The 18,580-nt window shown below is 43.4% G+C and overlaps 1 protein-coding gene across 3 annotated transcripts in view; it reads right to left on the bottom strand.

Moving 5' to 3' along the window:
* RB1CC1 (RB1 inducible coiled-coil 1) overlaps positions 1 to 18,580 on the bottom strand; it is a 155,676-nt gene that overhangs the window by 111,552 nt on the left and 25,544 nt on the right. For all 3 annotated transcript variants that reach the window (XM_059724097.1, XM_014606838.3, XM_014606839.3), the window contains exons 2-3: positions 6,538 to 6,655; positions 2,811 to 2,946 (exon numbers count right to left, since the gene is read on the bottom strand). In XM_059724097.1, the coding sequence (XP_059580080.1) occupies positions 2,811 to 2,881 (71 nt within the window). In that variant the 5' untranslated portion in view covers positions 2,882 to 2,946; positions 6,538 to 6,655. The remainder of the gene's footprint in view (positions 1 to 2,810; positions 2,947 to 6,537; positions 6,656 to 18,580) is intronic.

Here is an 18,580-nt window from a genome sequence, read left to right as displayed (position 1 = left end):
AAAAAGGGGCAACAGAATTTTAGAGCAATGGTCTTTCAGAAAAGTGAATTTCTCAAAACTTTCAAACAGATCAACTAATTTAAGAACCATAAGCAAAATATCTTAGTTATTCTGAATAACATCCAAATGCTAGGTGTAAATGCCGCGATCCATTGTATTCTGGACATCAATTTCAAACCATATGACCAAAGTATTGGTTTATAACAAGATATACGCCTCGCCAATCGTAATGCTAGAACACTGTATTACATCATAGCCTACATTTCTGGCAGTTACCATACAAGTTACATTACTTTCTTTGAATATGCCACTAACTAATTTACTCCTGATTTGGATCTTCCATTGTTTCAATATTTTGTTAGTATTTTGTTAGATGTATTCATACTATTTTGTGCCATGCATAAACTGGGCAGACAATTTAATTTAACAAGTATTGGCTGGTCTGTTCTGTAGCAGTAAATGCTAGCAAATATCACAAATCTGATATTTAATTCCAATACTCCCCTTCTGATCCATCAAGCCAACTCAGGCACTACTCCAAGTTGTCCTGCCACAGCAGCCTTTAGTTATTTTTGTGCACCATTCCAGTTGCTTCCTCCCCTATCAAAATCTCTAGCGCCCTCATCTTCATGTTATTGCTCACCATGACATCTTCCTTCTAGTTTCCATTTTTCTTTTTTAGGCGCCATCACCTCTTAGAGTAGGGCTCCCAAAGTGGTGGCCCACAAGGATTTGTATTTCAGCCCCCAGACCCCTGACTGACTCCCTCTACTGCCAGTCTCCTTCAGCTTCCACATTCCACATCTGCCTCAGGTGGCAGTGCAACAGCACAGCACAGCGTAGGGAACTCAGGTTGAGGCTGGGGCCTCACAGATGTTGCTTGGTTACAAGTTAAACACCTGTTACTCATGCTGCAAAAACTTTAGTGCAAGGTGTCAGCATCGATTCTTCTGCAGGTGCGCATGAGACCAGATTTTACCTGACTAACCATTTTGGTCAGGGCCAGAAATCACGTAAGGGTAAGTATATGAATCAATGAAGGACTCTGACCTAATCAACAACTGGAAAGCAGGTGACATCTGGCAAGCAATAGCATACATGTGTGCACTGTGGATGAGTGGTCTGTAAGATCCAGACACATATGTACCCGTATCAGTCTCACTTACACAACCTACTCCCGACGTACTGGCATTAGTGGCCTGATTAGAAGGTACTGAAAAGGGGGCCATCTTCCTCTCTGATAGATACCTGGTTTTTATACCTGTATCCCCAAACAGGGCCATGGATGGTGGAATTACACATATAGGCAAGGCTTGGTTTAAAATCATGGGTCCAATTTGCAGTCCCCACCGTGCCACAACCTGGTTGCCACTCGCTTCTAATGGCTGGGAGGCAAAAAAAACAGTTTTAAATACACCACAGTTTTTGCCTCCATCTGGTCAGAAGTAAGCAGCAGGAGGCAAAAACCATGGCATATTTAAAACTGTGGTTTTAGCCTCCCAGCCATCAGGAGCAAGTAGCAGGGATAATGGCCGCCCCCCCCCCCCCCCCCCAGTCAGTAACACGGAGGCGCACAGTGTGGTGGGGAGGGAGGGGAACACTCCAAGATTAAAGGAGATGCTGCACTGTGAGCTGGGTCTGTGCGTTAAACCAGGCCTTATGTACAGGTGACTCCCAGAATGCCGACTGGACTAAAACTAATCCTGACAAGTCAACAGCTGGGATAGTAGAAGCAGCCTGTGGGTCTCAAATGAACCACTTGTAGAACTTGGACAGGAAGATTTTCTTATTGAATGACAGGGAAAGTACATTCTCTGGTGATGGTAAAAGATATACTTCCAACTGAAGTGTTGACAAATAAGGCACTGTTATAGTATTAGCATCTGTACTGGTGCTGGTGATGTCTTGGATCCTGCACCTTTCTTGTCTAAGGCAGGAAACACCATCATTAGAAATGGCTTTGGAAGTGGGATACTGCAGTGCAGCACACTCCGTTACCAATTTGTTACATTTGTCCATTTTAATAATATGCAGCACTTGGGAGGCCTTATCCCTAGGCATTTTGCTGTGCTTGCACTTACTGAAGGACATCTCACCTGCCTCAGTGCTCAGCAGACCCTACAAACACTTAAATACGTTTGCATTAGATTCCAGGCCAAGTTTGGCTTCAATCCCAGCGCTAGCACTCATTCCAGTGTCTGTAACAGGTCTTACTTGCCTCCACTGTGACTTCAGAAGCTGACTGCCTCCTCAGTGGGACACCAGAGAATGTGAAATTCTCCTTATGAGCAAGGATCTCTCTCTCAGTACAACAAGATGTTCACAGATTTCAAGAATATGGAGCTTCATCTTTGCGTCTCATAACTTGCAAGTGCTCATAGAAAAAGATAAAAATACAGCACAGCCACTCAGAATGTGGGTTTCTCCCACACAGAAAAGGCACCAACCATGCCCATTTTAATGGATATTAGTCTACTGCAAGATGAGTAGGGACTGAAGCCTGCAGATTTTCAGTTTTATTTTGAAACCAAACTGCATACTAATAATATTGTCTTGCAGCCATGGTCAGTAACAAAGAACTGAGAAAGAATCACAGCCACTTTACTACTTAGGTTCTCGATATAGAGCAGAGGCACACCCACAGCCACATAAATAGCACGTATAGATTCTGCTGGTCAAAGAAAACTCAGTTTTGTACGCATGAGTGCTAGAGAGGGATGCAGAGATGCTTACTCAAAAAGAAAGAGGAGTATAATCTGTCAAGCATACACATAAATAGTTTTTTAAGAGGAGAAAAAAAAATGTCTTACTTCTGTACTGCAAGTTCGGTGTCAAATGTAAGGGTTGTTCCAGTGTTGACAAGGAATACATATAGCTTCATGGTGATTTTTTTTAGCTTCCTAGAGTTTAGTTTACACGTTCCCCTTTGCAAGTACCATTCAGAAGCTGAAAAGAAATCCAAGTATTAGTTCTATACATGCACACTATACTATTTATAGAAATTGTGCCCTTTTAGGGAAAGAGTAGTTACCACACAAAGACCAACTCTTTAGATCTAGGATATCCTACCTGACAATGTACCAAAAGCGCTCCAAGTCAGTTATTCCACTCCCTACCCTTATATTATGGCAGAACTGGTGCCAAACAGCCCCACTACCTAGTGAGATACACCAATATGTAACATAGTGTCTATTTTTCAAGAAACATGTATTAAGCCCTCAGGGGCTTAGGGCTTTGTTCTGTTTTGGATCATCTACAAGATACTTTAAGCACATACATTCTTTAGCAAAGAACAGGTCTGGATCTTAACTTATTCCACCTTTTGGCTATTGGAATTAATTTGATCCAAAAATCTAATTTAAAATTAGGACTACAGTTCCTAGTCTTGTTTGGGAGTAGGCTTATAGTGCATTAGCAGACAAATGCTTCCAACTTCCTTCTATATCTCCCTTGCAGCCTGATCTCATACAATTGGCATCTTTGCTCTTCATAAAAAACTCCGCTCTTCTCCTGGACTGTTAAATTTTGTCACACTTTGGTTGCCAATCTCTGGTGGCATCTCCACCTCCTTGTCTAAACTTTGGATGACTAAATGCAGCTCAAAATAGAAACAGGTCTCTAACTTCTCACTTCAAGGTCTGATCGTGTTTACTCTCCTACCCAAAGACAAACGGCTGGTGGTGGGTTATCTGTGGGTGCCCCCCCCCCCCAAGATGTGAAAGGGGGGGAAGAAATTAAAAAAAAATGGAGATCCTTTGAGCCAAAAGGCATCAACCTACTACTGCACATGCATTAACTAGTACTTATATGTTTAATAAGTTGCATGCTGTAACTAAGATCTAAGGACTTCTCTCAACAGATGTTGTCCTTGCTAGATCTGTCACTACATAAGGCCTTTGCCAGTGTTCTACAAGTCCTGATGCAGCCTTTAAAAAAAGAGTCTTGTCTATCAATAACTACCAAAATTCATAATTTCCCACCAGTAGAGATGGAAGCACAAGCATAGAAAAGGCCTGGTTAATTTTTAACTCCATATTTCTTAACTCTCAAGTCTCTCTAGGTGCGCTTCAAGACAAATCAAGGGCACACTGTATTCCATAATATCCCACAATAAAATGTGATCAGGTAGAAAGGACACTGAGCTGAGACTCAAGAGACCTGGGCTCAAAGTTTAGTATTGTCACTCTCTTGCTGGATGCTGCTGGGCAAGTAATTCCCAGCACGAAAGGATAGATTAAAAATGGCAACCGAAAAAGATTCTCCCTTGAAAAGTTCAGAAAATACTACCCTTCAAAAATTCTGGAGTTACGCCCCCTACCAATCCCTTCAAAATACATTAATAGAGGTGCACCGATACACTGGTCCAATATTGGATCGGCACCATTATAAAGAAAATGTAATATCTTGGAAAACAGCCATAGCAGGCTGATAATTTAGCCGATAAATGGCACGTGCATGCACTCAGCTGCAGCGCAGGACAGGTGGCAAGAAGCACAGTCCGGCAGTGTGGAGAGCTGCCTCCAGCTGGTAAGTCTGGTGTGGTGGAAGGGGCAGGAAGGGGCGTAGGCTGGGATACCCAGCCAGGGCCTGAGCGAGGGGGGCTGCTCTGCCAGGAGCTGCTGGTCCAGTGGCTCATCCAGCACATGCCTGCTCATCTGGCAGCTCCCACTGCTCATCTGGGAGAGCAATGGGGTGGGGTGTGTGCCCCTGGATCTGTATGGGACGGGCTGGGGTCGGGGCTGTGCCAATCTCTTCACAGTGAGGCAGTGCTGCACTGGGAAGGGATTACAGGAGGGGAGGGGGGTGGCTGCGGCCACAAATTCACCATAGCCCCCTCCCAGCACAGCCCCACCCCTCTGGGAAGAGCCTGGTACAGCCTCAGCCTCAGCCTGCCCACACAGATCTGGAGGCACATGCACCCCCCACCCCCTCTCAGATGAGCAGCATGAGCTGCCAGACAAGCAGGCGAGCACTGGACCAGCGGCTTCTGGTGGAGTGCATACAGCAGCAGGAGCCATTTCCCATCCCACCACTGCCATCTCTGTGCAGCCCAGATGAGCCGCCACTCCATCCTGCGCCCGCCCCACCTGGACAGCTCCTGCCTCAGCCCCCCACCTCCTTCCCAGTGGAGGCCTTGATCTGCATACCCCCACTTCCCCCACACCAGACTTACCTGTTGGAGGCAGCTCTCCACACTGCCAGGCTGGTATCGGAAATTGGATCAGTATTGGCCGATGCGCCTTCTTAAAACTTGGTTAATCGGTATCGGCTGCAAAAATCTGTTTGCGCACCCCTAATCAGAAGGAATTCTAAGCTTCTCCGGATCTCTATTTTCTACCTACAGGTTTCAGAACTTCAGACATTGCTTTTAAACTGAGAGCAATTTTATATACAATGAGCCAAAAATCTGTTCTCAATTTCACCAAATCTTTTCCAATAGTAGGTACATTGACTATCAGTGACTTGCACATGTAGAAGAACTACAGCTCACAATAAAAAAGTGCTGCAAAGAGAAAAATGACAGAATACTGGACTGGCAAGAACTCTTATAATTTCTATTCTTCAGAAAGAAGATAATTGTAAACCAGTGTTTATAAAAAATTATTACCATAAGTTGTTTTAATTAGGACAATCATTATTTAGACAAAATACAGATTTAAACACTCCCGGCCTTGTTGCCCTCCGGAGCGCAGTGTGTGCAACACAGAGCAGCAGCGCACAGAGGGGCCACACAGGGAAGCTGCCTGCTGCTGCAAGCTCCGCGCTCCCCAGGTCACACTTCCCCTATGTGCACAGGAACAGTGTGGGCAGCACGTGGGGTTTTGCCCCTCGCTGCTGCCCCCACCTGCAGGGAAAGTGTGGCCAGGACAGCGGGGAGCTTGGAGAGGCAGGCAGCTTTCTGTGCCCCCTGCTGTGCCCTGCCGCGCTGGGTTCCACATGCTGCTCTGCAGATGTAGCACCGAGGCCAACACAGTAAGGAGCATCACCGGTATCTGCCGACTCCCTGGAGCCCAGGGCTAGGTCTGTGAGGCAGCAGCTGTTTGCAGCCTCCCAGATGCAGCCGCCCCAGGTTCTGAGTAGCTACTGATAGCCATAGAGCCCAGGCTGCTTGCAGCAGGGCTTCTATCCTCCCAGCTGGCCGCTGGGAGCAGCCCGGGCTCTGTGGCTATCAGCAGCTACCCAGAACCTGGGCCAGCTGCAGCCGGGAGGCTGCAAACAGCTGTCACCTCCCTGGTCCCGGCCCCAACACCTACCGAGGAAAACAGCCTCACATGCCATACTCAGCCCGTGTGCCGGGGGTTGCCAACCCCTGCCCATAAGCTCCATTTTGTAGATTTAAGCAGTACTTACTGGGTAAGTAGGCTAAAGACTTTATGCTCCCCCTCTATAGCAAGTTAATTTTGACCTTCAGCCAGCATTCTTTCATTTCCCCAAATGAGGAAAGACTTTTTCCCCCACCCCCTAAGATCAAACTCAAAAATACACTGAAATATAGGTAATTTAGAAAAAGCTGCCAAATTAAAATGGAGAAATTACCTTCAGGCACTGTATGGAGCTACCACCTTCTTTAAGTACAGCAGGATGAAGGTGCACATTTGCTTCATATGGTTTTGGCAACAAAGTGACATGGCTGTTTGAAGTGAGCATAAAAGACCTGCAAACAAAAGAGACAAAAAATAATCATGAACCTCTAATGTTGAACACTGCACCTCACAAAAGCAAAGTAACGTACCATTTATTAATTTTAAATTTTAGGATTAATAGGTATTCTAGCTGAAAATATTGTCTAGCAAGTGGAAATATACATTACGTTGGAACTGAATTTTTTTTTCTAGTTTAGTAATAACAGTAAAAAAGTATTACTCTGCAAAGGATAAAAGGACAAGAGCTAAATGCTGTGAAGACAAATAACTCTTCCTAGTTGCACGCAAGGCTGATCTACTCAAACAAATGGGGGGAAGAACACCACCATCACTAAAACATAGTGCGGATCTCTTAGTAGAAGAGATCCTTATAGATATTATTTCAAGAATAAACACAAGGGAAGTACTCTAAAAGACTTTAAACCTAAGAACTAGTCATTACATTTTAAATATAAAATGTAACATGCTTTGTTTTGTTTTGGTTTTTTTTTACACAGGTTTCAACAGCATGAAGTTTTACTTCATGATTATCCTAAATTTAGAATGAGCACTATGCAGGAACAAAGATGTTAAACTGATTGCTAAACACAAACTGACTTTAAAAAACTACTTTCCTATGTACTATTAAAACTTCCAGCTTAGATATATGGAATATTCACAGAGGTGATACAGACCGGGGGGGGGGGGGGCAGGATGGGGACAGTAGGGAAATGCACAACATGAAAAATCAGAACAAGTAAGATAACTAGCAACTGAAAAACCTATATCTTTGAGACAGACAGACAGACTACTAAGCAAGGGTCGGCAGTGTTTTGGGGCACAATACAAAAAAACACCCATAACCTCAACTTGTAAAATGTTGGTGTGCTTGGGGTGGATGGTGGGGAAGCCACAAGGGGACTGATCCTTGTTGTGGCAGCACATCCTTGGCCCTTTTTCAGCCAGCCACCCAGAAGTGCGCATGTACCCACCACCACAACAAGCCAGGCTGGGGCTCCGCAGACACAAATGTAGTCGCTTACAGCCTCGCAGCTGCCTGCCAGTCAGCCTGGGCTCTGGGCATGGCCCTTGCTACCCATCCCAGAACCCAGGCTGCTTACAGCAGGCAGGCTGCAAACAGCTGCACCACGGTCTGCAGAGCCCACCTTGGCTCATTGCTGGCAGTGGGTGCATGTACGCCTCAAGGCAGATGGTGGGGAAGGGGCAGGGGCTGCCACAACAAAGATTGGGCCCCTTGCAGCTCCCCCACGATCCGCCCCAAGGCATGTGTACCAAGCAAAATGCCTCTAAGTGCCCTGGTCCAGCAAGTGTGCCACTGGTTGCCTTCCCTGTTATAAAACATTTGTTATTTTGAAAGGGGTAAGAAGGATGTTGCATTTCCCATATTTACAATAGGCTTTCACTTATTATAATTTAAGTAGTCCTTTCTGTCATACTGACAACTTACTTTATTTTAATAATACCAACCACCAATGTAATATCACAATATAACATTTTTTAATTATGAGCAGTGAAAATCAGCCACAAATTGGTCTTTGGCAATCCCTCACAGTTGAGGATGACTGTCTTCTAGGACTGTCTTATCTGTGTGTCCAAAGATGGCTGATAAGGCCTATCCAGGATAGACAGATTCTACCGCAGCTCACACAGATTTCTATACAGGGCGAGTGGCATTGGATTCTTGACTTGGTCCGCTGCATGCTGTTTCTGCCACTCCCACTTTTCTATCTTCTGTTGCTGTTGTGAGTTTTCAAAGTACAGTATAACCTCATAAATCTTGCGTGCTCAGGACTGAGCACTTGCTGCAACTTTAAAGATGTTGCATTTTTTAAACCAGCACAGTGGCCAGTCATGGAACAGAGGGGTGGGGGGGCAGTAGTGGTGGCTGGTCCCAGAGCAGCAGCCTCATGTGAAGCAGCAACATGGGGTGGTGAATGGCGGTGGCAACCGCTGCATGACAGCTTCCCCCACTGCATCTGGGAGGGCGGGGGGGAGGAGGAGAGCAGTAGCCAGTCCCAGAGCAGCATGCCCTTGTATAGTAGAACTTTGTTCTGGATAGCAGTGTGGCAAAGTGTGCTTTCATTACTGGGGGGGGGGGGGGCGCGCATCACAAAACACCCAATCCCAAAGAGCTGGGTGCAGTTGATATGAAGCAGATGCAAGTGAAAGGACCATCAATTGCTTCTGTCTTGGAGATATGAATTAAAGGATCTACAAACTTGCAGATAAAGTTGACCTCCTGAAGAATACAACCATTTCATTAAATTAAAATAAAAATATTTGAGGAGCTAAAAAACCAAGCATCCTATGGCCAGAGCTGCCAGAAGTTACTGTTAAGCAACCTGAGTGACTCTGCAGTCAGCAGGGATTTTATCATCTAATTAGGTTATACCTAAGAGTACCATTCAGTTATTTAAGCCCCATTCCTTCTAATGCAGTTCAATTAGAGGGGATGGAATAAAATTTCAGATAAACCTTTAACTCAAGAAAATGGAACTACCTCCAGCTGAGCAATTTACAACTGGACAAAGAGATAGTGTTAACTTTCTGGGGAGTGGAAATAAAGGGCCTGGGGTATGACAATTACTTAAAAGGTAAATGAACCTTAAAAGGTATCATTTGAGCTATGACGTTACTTCGTATACCCAAGCATAAAAAGACACACAAAAAACTAGAACTCTTGGTTCCATAATGATACCTTTTATTAAACCAACTGGAAAATGGCAAGAAAACTGTCCTTTTCTGCAAGCTTTCGGGATCAAATTCTCTTCGTTAGGCTCTGGAAAAAGTGTAGATGGTACAAGATGGTAAAAAGTATCTATCGGTAGGAAATAAACTTCATTTTTGCACAGAGGGAGCTGAAGATGGAAGGTTGTTCCTCTGGGTCCATGAGCATGTCTTTGAGAGCTGTGTTGAGTAGCTCTTTGATGTGTTGATCAGGTAGAATTCCTTCCCTGGAGGTGTCTGATGGCAGGCAGGGAGGTAAAAAAACACAAACAAACCTTCCTTATTGTTCTGCAATGAAATTTAAAATTCAAAAATTGGCTAAAATTCAGCATCTTCCATGTTTCAGGAAGATCTACACTTCTCCCAGAGCCTGAGGAAGGGACTTTGATCCCAAAAGCTTGCAGAAAAGGACTATTTTTTTGCCATTTTCTGGTTGGTCTAATAAAAAGGTATCATTTTGGAACCAAGAGTTCTAGTTTTTTGTATGTCTTTGTCTCAGACCAACACAGCTACCAAGCATAAAAAACACACTTTTTTTTTTGCTCCTGGCCACAAAAGGAGTAGTGGGGGAGGAGTAGGGTACAGGAAGAGGGGGATGAGGGGGGGCAGGAGAAGAGGGAGGGGATTGACAGATATAGAAAGGAAAATGTCTGGAAATGACCTTCTGCCATATTTAAATATTTATGTGCAGCTGAGAATCCTGTTTCTTACTTAAAAGGCTGTCCTTCAGTGGAAGCTCCATCAGAGTCTATAGGCATGCTCAGCTACTTTGAAAAATGTTCTGCCAGATATATCAGAATATCATGTCACCTGAGCCAAGGCAGGGGGGAAAAAATCTCTAAAAGATTACAAGAAAGTGCAACAAAGGCTCTTATAAGCTACTGTGAACTGTACATCTGCAGCCTTTTTAGTGATATGCTCCTACTAACCACCACCAGTCAGTTCTACAAATATCGAAACAGATGAAGAGCGCCATACTAAAAAGTTAAAGACACGTGTTGCTTCTGCTAAACAGTTCTAATAAAAGCAGAAAAAAATCCTGAGATGAGAATAGGAACAAATAAGTTACTCTCACTTTTGGTTTACTCTGTGCAAAGGTGAAAAACAGGATTTGTCCATTGTTTCTTAACTGGCACAGAACTTTGAAGAAACAAGTTAGGCCAGCTAAAACATCTCAGTGTAGCATGCCAGGCTGTTCCCTTTATTCAAACCTTAAAATTATGTTATCGAATCACAGTATCTTTAACACAAAACAGACTTAAAAAAAAAAAAATTAGTTTATATTAGAGGTGCACCGATATATCTATTGCCTATTGGATTGGCACCGACAAGGCAGAAAATGACATTAATGGCTTTTTTTGGCTGTTGTAGCCAGTAATGTTTAGCAATAGTTATGCCTTCCAGCCAAGGCCCTGGACACCTGGCTTCCCTCTCCACCGTGGGACTGGGGGTCCCAGATGCCTGGGTTCCCTCAGGAAACAGCAGGTTTCCCCTTATAGGCAGGCAGCATTCTAGCCTGGAAGGGGTTCTGCTTGGGGAGCGAGACACAGGGGGCACCATGTGCATGTGCATGGCCACATGCATGCTTCTGGCCAGGAATAAAGCCAGGCAGCGTGGACAGCAGCGTCCTGCAGGTAAATCGATGGGGTGCAAGTAAATCGATGGAGGCACCCCATGTTGAGGGAGGGAGTGGGGCAGGAGCTAGGGGGTGCTGCCCACCCAGCAGTGCATGGGACCCAAGGCTGGGAGCGGAACAGCCATGGGAGGCTCGTCCAGAGGGCGTGGGGGAGGTGGCTCCCCACCACTGCACAAACCACCTAGGGGAGGCATGGGGGCAGCATGTGCTCCCCCCCCCCCCGCACCCAATCTGTGCACAGGGTCGATGCAGGCTGCTCACTGTGGGCTCAGGGCTTTCCACTCTGCTGCCTTTCCCTTGGGAGCCACATGCCAGCCACGCACCCCCCATCCACCCAGGAGCAGTGGGGGCAGCAAGTTGAGCCTCCCACTGCTGGCAGGCAGAAGTGTGACTGGCACAGGGATCCCAAGGCAAAAGGCAGCAGAGCAGAAAGCCCCGAACCCACAGCTGGCAGCCTGCACCTGCCCTTGCCCCACTCAGCTCTGCCCTGCTTAAAACCATCCCTGAGCTTAAAAATAGTGGCAGTAGCAGCTGAACTAAAAATCATTCGATGAGCTTTAGTTCAAGCACCCCCACCACCATTTTTAAGTGCTGAGATGCTGATATATGTGATGCAGAAGGGCACGCAAAAAGTTTCAAATTATTACTTTAACTGTTTGTCAGCCTTGAATTACAGTTAATCAGTTATTGAATCGGCATCGGCTGACATGGTTGGTTAATAATCAGTTACTGGTATCGGACAAGAATATCTTTATTGGTTGATCCCTACTTTCTATCTAGCTTTAATACTAACACCCATAAAATTAGGAAATAATTGTTCTTTTCAGGTTTATTATGATACCTCTACAGCTCAGAAAAATACCTTACCAACAAGGTGATTCCAAAGGTTGTTTTTAAAAAATGTTTAGAAATACATTGCAAAAAACAAGGGCAAACTTCTATTGTTATACATTTATATGTAATAAAAAGCTACTAGCTATATAGTCAATTACTTAAAATGTGCAACTCAAATTAAGAGTGCAGCTAAGATAATGAAGTCTGTTGTTTTAAGCTATAGTACCAGATACAATTAAAAGCCATTATCATATATAAACTATCTTCAGAATGAAAGTTAGCTTTCAGATAGTACAGACCAATTGTAACCAATAACCCAATCAATTTGAACTGTGCTTGCTATAATAAAGAAAATGAAAAGCTGAATGAAACAACAAGGTTTAAAAAAAAAAAACCAACACAATTTCTAGTAAAATACAACAAGTGATATTTTTGTTTACATATTTCTTGTTTTGTGAGAGAGATACAAAGGTTTTACTCTAGCTCATAGTAGAAGTTCAATTTTACTACATCTGCTTGGATTCCAAAAATATTTTCAACTGTAGAAATAATATTTTATATCCAACAGCAATGCTGCAAAACTCAGGTCATTTTGGAGAAAACTATTAAATAAGATTCAATTCTATATGTCTTTAGTAAATATTTTTTAAGTTTATTTTATTTAGCAATTTTTGAAGTCAACATTGTCCACTGAATCCAAATAATAAAAGTCCCGTTTTTATGGACAGAGAGAAGCAAGGCAGGAGTCCAACTGGCACCCCATGAGGGGCTAACATGTGACCAAGAGCTCCTGCCTCTGCTCCACTCATGGCTGTTGATGCAGCAGCTAGGGTCTCCAAGCCTCCCTTCTCATCCCAGCTTCTACTTCCCTACCCTGAGGGCAGTGCAACAGAGTAGATGGGGTGCCTGTGCTATGCATGCAGCAGAGTGGGGGGGTGGGGCAGGCTGCTCAGGCTGCATACGGCACTAGCAATAGGGCTGGGGGACACCCCTGCCCACACAGCAGGGGAGGGAACTGGGCTGCCCCTGCTGTGCAAAGCAATGGAGGAGGAAGCTATCCACATGGTGCTCTCAGCGGGATGAGAAGGGTGCGAGGTAAGGCTGTACACATCAGGGCTGGAGGGGAAGTGCTAGGTTGCCCACACAGTGAGGTTGCAGGTTTGGGTTTCCCTAGGCAGGCCCCAGTCACTGCACAGTTGGACTGCCCTGGATTAGGATATGTTTGCCTATAAGAAATGACTTTTATATAATTAATTCTTCCTGTGACCAGGCTACAACCTGTGGGCTACATAACATGTCAATGGCACCAAGAGAAACTCCTCCGTGACTCTCTGCTGAATGCATGGTATTCTCCATGTCCAGTTTTGCCTGTGCTAATCTGTCTCATGAGCTGAAATACTGAATTATAGCAATTCATGGCACAAGAATGAGAAACAACAATTAATGTGTATAAATGAGGATTAAGATCACAACTAATCTCATTTTTATTTATACAGGAAAAAAGAAGTAATTTCAAGTTTTTCAGTTTCTTACAGAAAACCTCTTAGAAGGCATATGCAGACTATTGTCAAATATTGTTGAAATACTGTCTTTGAATCCCTGCTGACTTTCATAAAAGTCTGTATTTAACAGATTTGCCATGGCTTAGGCACACGCAGCTCTTCCTTAACTCTAAACTGAGAGCTAAAACAGTAGAGTGAATTATATCAGTCAAAAATTGACAAAAACTCTCGTTACATTGTCAGCAATCTAATTTATTAAAGTGAAAATTCAAAAGTCTAGTTTGCATTTTTGTGCTTTATTTTTAGCATTTCTTATTGTAGCAAGTCAATTAGACCACCTTCAGATAGATGCTCTTGTGCATCAAAACTTTAATTTTCAATGTGGTAGGAAGAATGCTGTCCAACTGTCTGGTTTGGATTTCTAAGGAATTTCAGATTTCTTGGATTTCTTTTACTTTCAGGTCTTCTAATAATATATTAAAGACCAAAATTAAAGTGCTAATATCCCTTGAACTAGAAATGTTAATTTTCCATGTGTTATGATATTCAAAGGTAAACTGCTCTCATGTGTACACATTTCAATTTTCTATTAAGCTACAGTCAATGTAACATACTATGCAAGAATTACTAAATCAGAATTGCATTCTTAGCATAAGCATAAACAAACAAACAAACAAACAAACAAACAAACAAACAAACAAACAAAGTAGAGTACATGCCACACTATTACTAAACTAAATCCCTTTAATGGCATTGTTGCTTAGTTTCAACTTTTTCCCATTTAACTAAGGCTTTGGAGGTTTCTTAAGTGAGAAAATAATCTTCTCTGGAAACAGGAAATATTGGCATGGGCAACTTTAAAACCAATTGGCAGGTGTGTAATCTTCTAAATAGCCTGAAGCTTACCTTTAGTTAGAAATTTTAGAATCCCAACAAGTTTTACCTCAGTGCCCCTTGAGATCATTACCTTGGTGACCGTGCTACAGAAGTGATGGACAAAGTTTCCAATCACACTTTAAGTTTCTCAATTGAGACCTGGGGTGACCCTTTGGAAAGAAAGGTATGGCTGATACTTTAGTCCTGTTCCAGAATTTTTTGTTGAAGTATAGGTGCAAAAAAGTGAAGACAGTGTTCTCTGCCATTTAAGCACTAGGAGTGACTATAAGGTTCCAAAATTCACCAATGGAAACAGAAGTAGATTGCAAAAGAGTACTGCCTGAGAAGCTGAGAAAATATAAATACTGTGCATGAGAGAAAGTTTTCAAAATTATTGGTAGAAAAGAAATGCAGATTCCTGACACGCTCAGTTAAAATTTACATCAACTCCAACAAAGTAACAGTCTTAAGTAGGGATTTTTTGCTGCTTCATAAATGGGACACTAGGTAATTGCTGCATATGCATGGTCAGAACACTTTCTAGTTCCAAGGCTTGTATTCAAATGTCACTCTCTTCATTGAACTCTATAGTAGGCAACCTGAAATGCAACTTATACTCTGGGCCAGCCAATGTTTAAGCTAAAAATACATTAGCTTTCTCTTTTCCAGCACCTGAATTATTATAATTAAATAATTCCAAGATACATGCTACATATTTAGTGTATTGGCAAGCATGGCTGATCTGCAAGACTTACAAATTAATTTTTTCTTTGCTTTCCATATAGAGACTGAATTGATAAAAGCATTAAGTACTAGATTATCAGGTACTGTCTTGCTTTGTATATTTTTATGCATATCAAATAGAAAAAACACTTACTGAAACCCACAACTGTGGCACTGTCAGATTTAAATCTAGCCAATTTCAGTAACACCACCACAGGGACTACCATTTGTGCCTCAACCTACTCAAGAATGCTTTAGGTTTACAGCCATAGCAACCCTTTAAAAAGGGATTTTCTTCCCTAGTTGCTGTGTGAAAGGAAGACCTACACAATCAGGGACACATCTATAAAAGGGTAAACTGTAAAGGCAATAATACAAGAAGGTGTGTCAAAATAACGTAAGTCAGCCATCTTTATTTAAAAAAAGAAAGAGAAAAAAAGCACTGGACTGATTTTGCAGCCATAATGGTCTAGGAAATACACATTCAAAAGCTTGCCTAAGTCTGTCCCAACTATACAGTTTGTCTATTAAAAGTTAGCACACACAAAAATCCTTGCCTCAAAAGAGGCATATATTTTCGTGTGTCTTCAACAACAACAAAAATGTATGGAGAGAAATAAACATATTTCATGAACAATACCCACTTCAACTGCTTTGATCTTTACTGACAAACATTCCTCAAAGAAGTCCCCTGAAATCAAAATGTACCGCATCTGAAGTGTCCTACCTAGTGCAATACCAGAGAAATCATCAAGCTGATGACAATGTATTTAATATATGAGTATCTGCAAATTAGAGTCTAGCATTTGCAAACTGAAGAGTACAAAATTAAGACAACATACAAATTGCTGTGTGTACACTGAGAGCATTTTAGAGATCAGAATGCCAGCATGCTATCCTGGGAAAGCACCCCTAATGTGAATGCAGTTATACTGACAGCTGTTTTTTGTATTAGTATAATAAAAATTGCATGTACCAGGACAAAATAGCTACCCCACTAAAAGCAGTTCTACAGTTTTAGTTGTCTACATTGGGGTTAGCAACCTTTCAGAAACAGGTCAAATCAACACAGCTCGGTCATAAGAAGGGTTGGAATGTACAATATATTGTGATGTTGATCTGTCCAAGAAGGGGGTTGTATAAAACTGGAGGGGGGGGGGGGGGAGCGGGGAAGGGAAGAGGGAGGAGAGAAGAGAAAAGAAAAAAAAAAGAAAAGAAAACTTTGTATTCCCTACCGTCAGTGCAGGCACTGGGGTTGTATCTTGTTTGTAAGAGCACTGATGTCAATATTCATAGTTTCATAGTTGGTAGGGTCGGAAGAGACCTGAGCAGGTCATCAAGTCCAACCCCCTGCCATGGCAGGAAAGAGTACTGGGGTCAAACGACCACGACGAGGTGTTCATCCAACCTCTTCTTAAAGACCCCCAGGGTAGGAGCCAGCACCACTTCTCTCAAGTACTTACATTTTCTCTTCCCAGAGCCACCCATCCTAGCCTTCAGACAAGCACCGAACCTCGCCAACCTCATCACAAGAAGCAAACTTCCTCAGCCCCAGAACACACCAAAAGGATCCAGACCGTGCCATGACAAGAAATGAAAAACCTGCCCCCACATCTCCACCACCTCCACTATTACTACACCCCACAACAGAGCCATCAGCATCCCAGGATCTTACAGCTGCACCTCCAGGAATGTAGTATACCTCATCCAGTGCACCAAATGCCCTGATGGAAGATATGTAGGAGAGACCAGACAACAACTGCACACCAGAATGAACACACACCGGAAATCCATCAAAGACAGAAACACCCAATTACCGGTGGGGGCACATTTCTCACAGGAGGGCCACTCTCTCTCCAATCTCTCAGTCCTGATCCTCAAGGGAAATTTACACAACACATCCCAGAGATGAGCCTATGAGCTCCATTTCATCAACCTGCTGGATACTAGAGATCAGGGACTAAAAGCAGACATTGGATTTTTGATACATTACAATCTACCTGGCAACTGACTCCCCAGCCCAGCCCAGCCCAGCCCAGCCCCTGGCTTGTTTACTTTTCATTCTATCCAGGAAGAGCACACAGCCACTGCTGCAGCGTCCTTAGGCTGACGAAGGGTTTTTGAACCCGAAAGCTTGCTTAATAACTATTCTCCAACCATTTGGGTTGGTCTAATAAAAGATATCAAATTCACCCAAGGAACCTTGTCTGCCTACATTTTCTCTTATAGCCTGATGCAAGTGATTACCAGTCAAATCTGGACCATAATTTAAAATATAACTTAATTTTGAGAAAGTCTGTTCCCAAGTACTCCAAAAATTGTTATCATGTCAGCTGCAAAGCTATTTTCTGTGAATATCTTATGGCTAGAAGACTTTGAAATATGATCAGGTCACTTGCTTTGTAAGAGTCTTTCAAAGTGTCATTTTCTTAAAGATCTGGGCATTCCACTGGATAAATGTCAGATGCCAACTCAGTTTGAACTGCAAATGGATTTTGGAAAAGATAAATGTCTTTTGAATACTTATGGGAACCCTTAAACCTTTCCTAGAATTCCTCTGCAATTGTTTTAAAGCCGCAATAAACCTGCCCTGTACAAAGTCTGAATTAAGGCCTTCTTCACGCCATACATATTTGCAATTAGGAAGGTGTGAAAAGTTCTCTTTTCAGTGATGTTTCATCAAAAGATTCAATTTTATTAAATGCTTTTACATCAGCAAACATTTCAGGCAGTAGTTTTCCCTTCCCCTGAAGTCTCATATTCACACCATTCATCAATTCCATTATTCCTAAAAATGCTAAGTCTCAAGCCTGGAAAGATCTGACAGTTCAGCTTTTTGCTTTCACTTCTTTGTTAGAACAATATCAATCTTACTTTGCAGATGGAAGTAAGGTCAATTTGAGAATCTTACCTGAATTAAGCTATTCTACTCCATGATATACCTCTATATTCTAAGCATGCACCGATATAGAATTTTGGGGCTGATACGATAGCCGATTTTTAAGGAAGCATATTGGCTGATACTAATCTGATTTCCAATACTCAGCTCTTCAGCTTGTAAGTCTGGTATGTTGGAAGGGAAGGGAAAGAGGGTGTGTGTGTGTGTGTGTGTGTGTGTGTGTGTGTGTGTGTGTGTGTGTGTGTGTGTGTGTGTGTGTGTGTTGGAAGGGGGAAAAATATCAAGGCCCTTGCGGAGAGGGAGGACTAATGGGACTGGGGCAGGGACTGACCAGCCAGGGTGGGGAGGGGCACGCGACAGAACTGCAAGCAGCTTGTCCAGGGGCCGGAGGGTGTGTACCCCTCAGATCTGCACAGCACGGGGTGGGCTGCAGCTGTGGGCTGGGGTGGGCACGGGATGGAGGCGCAGGAAGGGAAGGGGGGCACGTATCCAACCGATACACAGTACAAGGTGGAGGAACTGGGAAGGCCATGCTCCACACTCCCGAAGTGTGCACTGCATTCAGCAGCTGCTGTAGCAACAAGGACTGGGACAGAAACAATGACATGTCCCTGACCAGACTGTTACGCAGTGAAGAATGGACTATGTGGCTAGAGCTGCAGTGGCACCTCCTCCAGACATCCATAAGCCTTTCTTTGTGACAGACCAGGCCAGTCAGGGATCTGCTAGCACTTCTAAC

The sequence above is a fragment of the Alligator mississippiensis genome, chromosome 3, assembly GCF_030867095.1.
Source record: "Alligator mississippiensis isolate rAllMis1 chromosome 3, rAllMis1, whole genome shotgun sequence".
Taxonomy (NCBI): Eukaryota; Metazoa; Chordata; order Crocodylia; family Alligatoridae; genus Alligator; species Alligator mississippiensis.
Note: the sequence above shows the minus strand (reverse complement) of the source record. Positions and strands in the feature narration are given on the sequence as shown.